Source organism: Pyrus communis, chromosome 15 (assembly GCF_041283825.1).
Source record: "Pyrus communis isolate YQ-2024b chromosome 15, ASM4128382v1, whole genome shotgun sequence".
NCBI classification, from domain to species: Eukaryota; Viridiplantae; Streptophyta; class Magnoliopsida; order Rosales; family Rosaceae; genus Pyrus; species Pyrus communis.
The window spans coordinates 41,153,085-41,155,846 of record NC_142579.1 but is presented as its reverse complement, the minus strand read 5'-3'; the positions used below and the strand labels follow the sequence as shown (position 1 = coordinate 41,155,846).

The 2,762-nt window shown below is 39.5% G+C and overlaps 1 protein-coding gene across 1 annotated transcript; it reads left to right on the top strand.

Moving 5' to 3' along the window:
• The first annotated feature begins 206 nt into the window (after positions 1-206).
• Positions 207-2,415, top strand: LOC137708444 (uncharacterized). Its single transcript, XM_068447529.2, has 7 exons — positions 207-422; positions 548-617; positions 757-816; positions 1,002-1,116; positions 1,200-1,315; positions 1,594-1,718; positions 2,006-2,415. The coding sequence occupies exons 1-7, from the start codon at positions 346-348 to the stop codon at positions 2,142-2,144; spliced, it is 702 nt and encodes a 233-aa protein (XP_068303630.1). The 5' UTR covers positions 207-345; the 3' UTR covers positions 2,145-2,415.
• Positions 2,416-2,762: the final 347 nt, after the last annotated feature.

The window sequence follows — 2,762 nt, the reverse complement described above, 5'->3', positions numbered from 1 at the left end:
ATTACAATCCACTACTTGCGATTGGTACCCTAAACCACCAATATTCTCTCTTGGATGAAAAAACCACCAACCTTTTGTCCGTTATCTGTATGTTTCGGTTTGTCCGCCGGCCCATTACCACTAACAGGTACTCCATTGGTCAGGCCCAGTATACTGTTGAAATTGGTAAATGAGGCTCATAAACGAAATGGGCCTGGGTGAAGTTAATCGAAGCTCAAATCCGAACGAACGGGTCCTCAACTCACCCAAATTCTCGTCGAGAATCGAGATCGCACTGCGAGATTTCGTCCAAGTCTGAGAGTCTTCGACTGAGAGAAGGAGAGGAGGAAGAAGAAGACGGAGGAAATGACGGTGTTTCACTTCTTCAACTGCGCCATCCTGACGTTCGGCCCTCACGCCGTCTACTACTCCGCCACGCCGCTGTACACCCGTCCTACTCTTCTTTTTTTCGTTCGGATCTTTTACGCTCTCACAAATCACACCCAATTCACTTCGTCTTCTTCCCCAAATCAAAACCCTAACTCGATTGTGCGATTTAATTGTGCAGATCGGAGTACGATACGCTCGGTACTTCCATCAAAGCAGCTTTGGTTTATCTCGGAACAGCTTTGGTGAAGGTTCGTTAGTATTAATTCGTGGTTAATTCAACTGATATGATTAGAAAAATCGCATTTTATGTAAAATTATAGTAATTTGATGTAATTTCAACAGAAATGGCTGCTAATGGTTTTTGTTTATTAAATCTGTGTTCTGCAGCTGGTTTGTTTGGCAACTTTTCTGAAGGTATCTGACAATGAGAGCTTCGATCCGTATCAGGTATTTTCTATATTTGTTTTAGTTGAAATGTATCTTTCCGAATAGAAATGTCAATTTTCGAGAAGTTCATGGTGGTTCCCATGTTTGTAGATGAAGTTTTATCGTAATTTGGCTAGTGTTGCATTTAAAGATTATAAATTTAGACTGAAATAAGCAAATTCTTAATGCTTTTTTTCGGGTTTCAGGAATTGTTGAAAGCTTTAATCGGTTTTATAGACGTTGCTGGACTTTACTATGCTTTGACTCAGCTGACCCACAGGAATATCTCTCAGAATCATAAATTTCAAGCTGTGGGACTTGGTGAGTAGCGCGTGGAAAACGAAAATGATAAGTTTTGATTCATTTTAGAACAATTTTGAAGCTTTTTTGTTCCCTATTTGCAGGATGGGCTTTTGCTGATTCTGTTCTTCATAGATTGGCACCGCTATGGGTGGGTGCTAGAGGACTAGAATTCACCTGGGATTACATTCTCCAAGGCCTTGAAGCAAATGCCAATCTGGTATTCAATTGTTTCGTTTCTTTGTTTCTTACATTGTAGTTTTCTTATCAAACAGGTCGGCCAGAATGCTCGTTGATAGGTTTGTGGATATAGAATGCTAAAATCCCCTTTGACTTTGGGAGCCTGAAAGTGACATAATGATTTCATGTTAGGCATACTTCAATTATACGTCCTATGTTAACAAACTTCATTAATATAACTTCAAATTTTTTTTCTTCTTTAATGGATTAAATTTGCCTATCTTTGTTAATCAGTTCCTGTTCACTCTCTTTATTCAGGTCTTGAGTATATCCCTTGCTGCATTTGGATCTTTGATGTGGCTTCGGAAAAACAAGCCTAAGATTATGATTCCTTTAATATACGTATGTGCAGGAGTTGTGGCAACCATGCCATCTATCACAAGGTCAGCTTCTTAACTTCTCTTAGTTCTACCACTGCTTGAAAAATTCTTTGCCTTTAACATCTACTCATCGTTATGGCACATTGATACTCTAGGTAACGTATTTCTTTCCCTTTCCCTTAAAAATAGTGATAACTCTATGTCCCACAAATTCTAAACCTACCTTTCTCTTTCGTTTTCAAATTCTGATTGGTAGGGCTGGTTCCGTTCATCAATTGTCAAGTGTAACAACTAGATTGCACTCTTTTTAAGTTTCTCTCCCTTGTCTAACTCACTTATCGTTTATGCAGCTATCTGAGGCGAGGCCTGTGTTGGCAATTTCCGGATGTGGTGGTGTTTGAACTAGGTACCTCTCTATTGATGGCCCTCATCAGTTGGCAGCTCTTCGCTTATTGTCAGAGACCCTCTACCCGAAACAACCAATCATAACCCCCCAACATATGACTACCAGTCAGAAAAGGTCTTCAGGATTAGAATATCTTCTGTTCTCTGTTTCTTCGAATGGTTACCCTTCGGTTTTATTATTTTAAATCATTGGTATGTAGAGATTATTCTTTTATCTAATTTTGATCGACAGACCTTTAATGATTTTGCAATCTAAGAGCATCAGCGTATTTGTTGCAACTTTATATCAGTTTCTACTGGTGTACTCACCCGGATTTTGGGTTGAAGATGGAGATAAACGTACTTTTATATCGCATATTTCCACTATAGCGAGTGTTGGAACACTGACATCTTACCATGAATTTTATGGATATAATTGTATTCTGCAGAGTCGTACGGTCTTTTCTATTTATGTGTTTACAAATTGGGATCTGATCCACAGATTGCTAGTTGCTGTGTGTCAATTTAGTCATAGGTGTGTCACCGTCTTGCTCGGGGTGCACGAAATCTGTTTGTTTTTTGGTTCCATTCAAAATATTTGGGTTTGACAGTGTCTGCAAAAGCATGGTCGTTGAGGTCTTCCGTCACGCAGTCGTTCGGCTGCAAAAATGCCTTCTTTTCGGAGAAGGACAACAATCCAATTGCAACCTCAAACCCTAAACA

Excerpts from the sequence above, each read along its gene's own strand:
- LOC137708444 (XM_068447529.2), top strand. The coding sequence starts at position 346 with ATGACGGTGTTTCACTTCTTCAACTGCGCCATCCTGACGTTCGGCCCT. Across the intron at positions 618-756 it reads TCGGAACAGCTTTGGTGAAG|CTGGTTTGTTTGGCAACTTT; the intron begins GTTCGTTAGTAT and ends TGTGTTCTGCAG. Across the intron at positions 817-1,001 it reads AGAGCTTCGATCCGTATCAG|GAATTGTTGAAAGCTTTAAT; the intron begins GTATTTTCTATA and ends TTCGGGTTTCAG.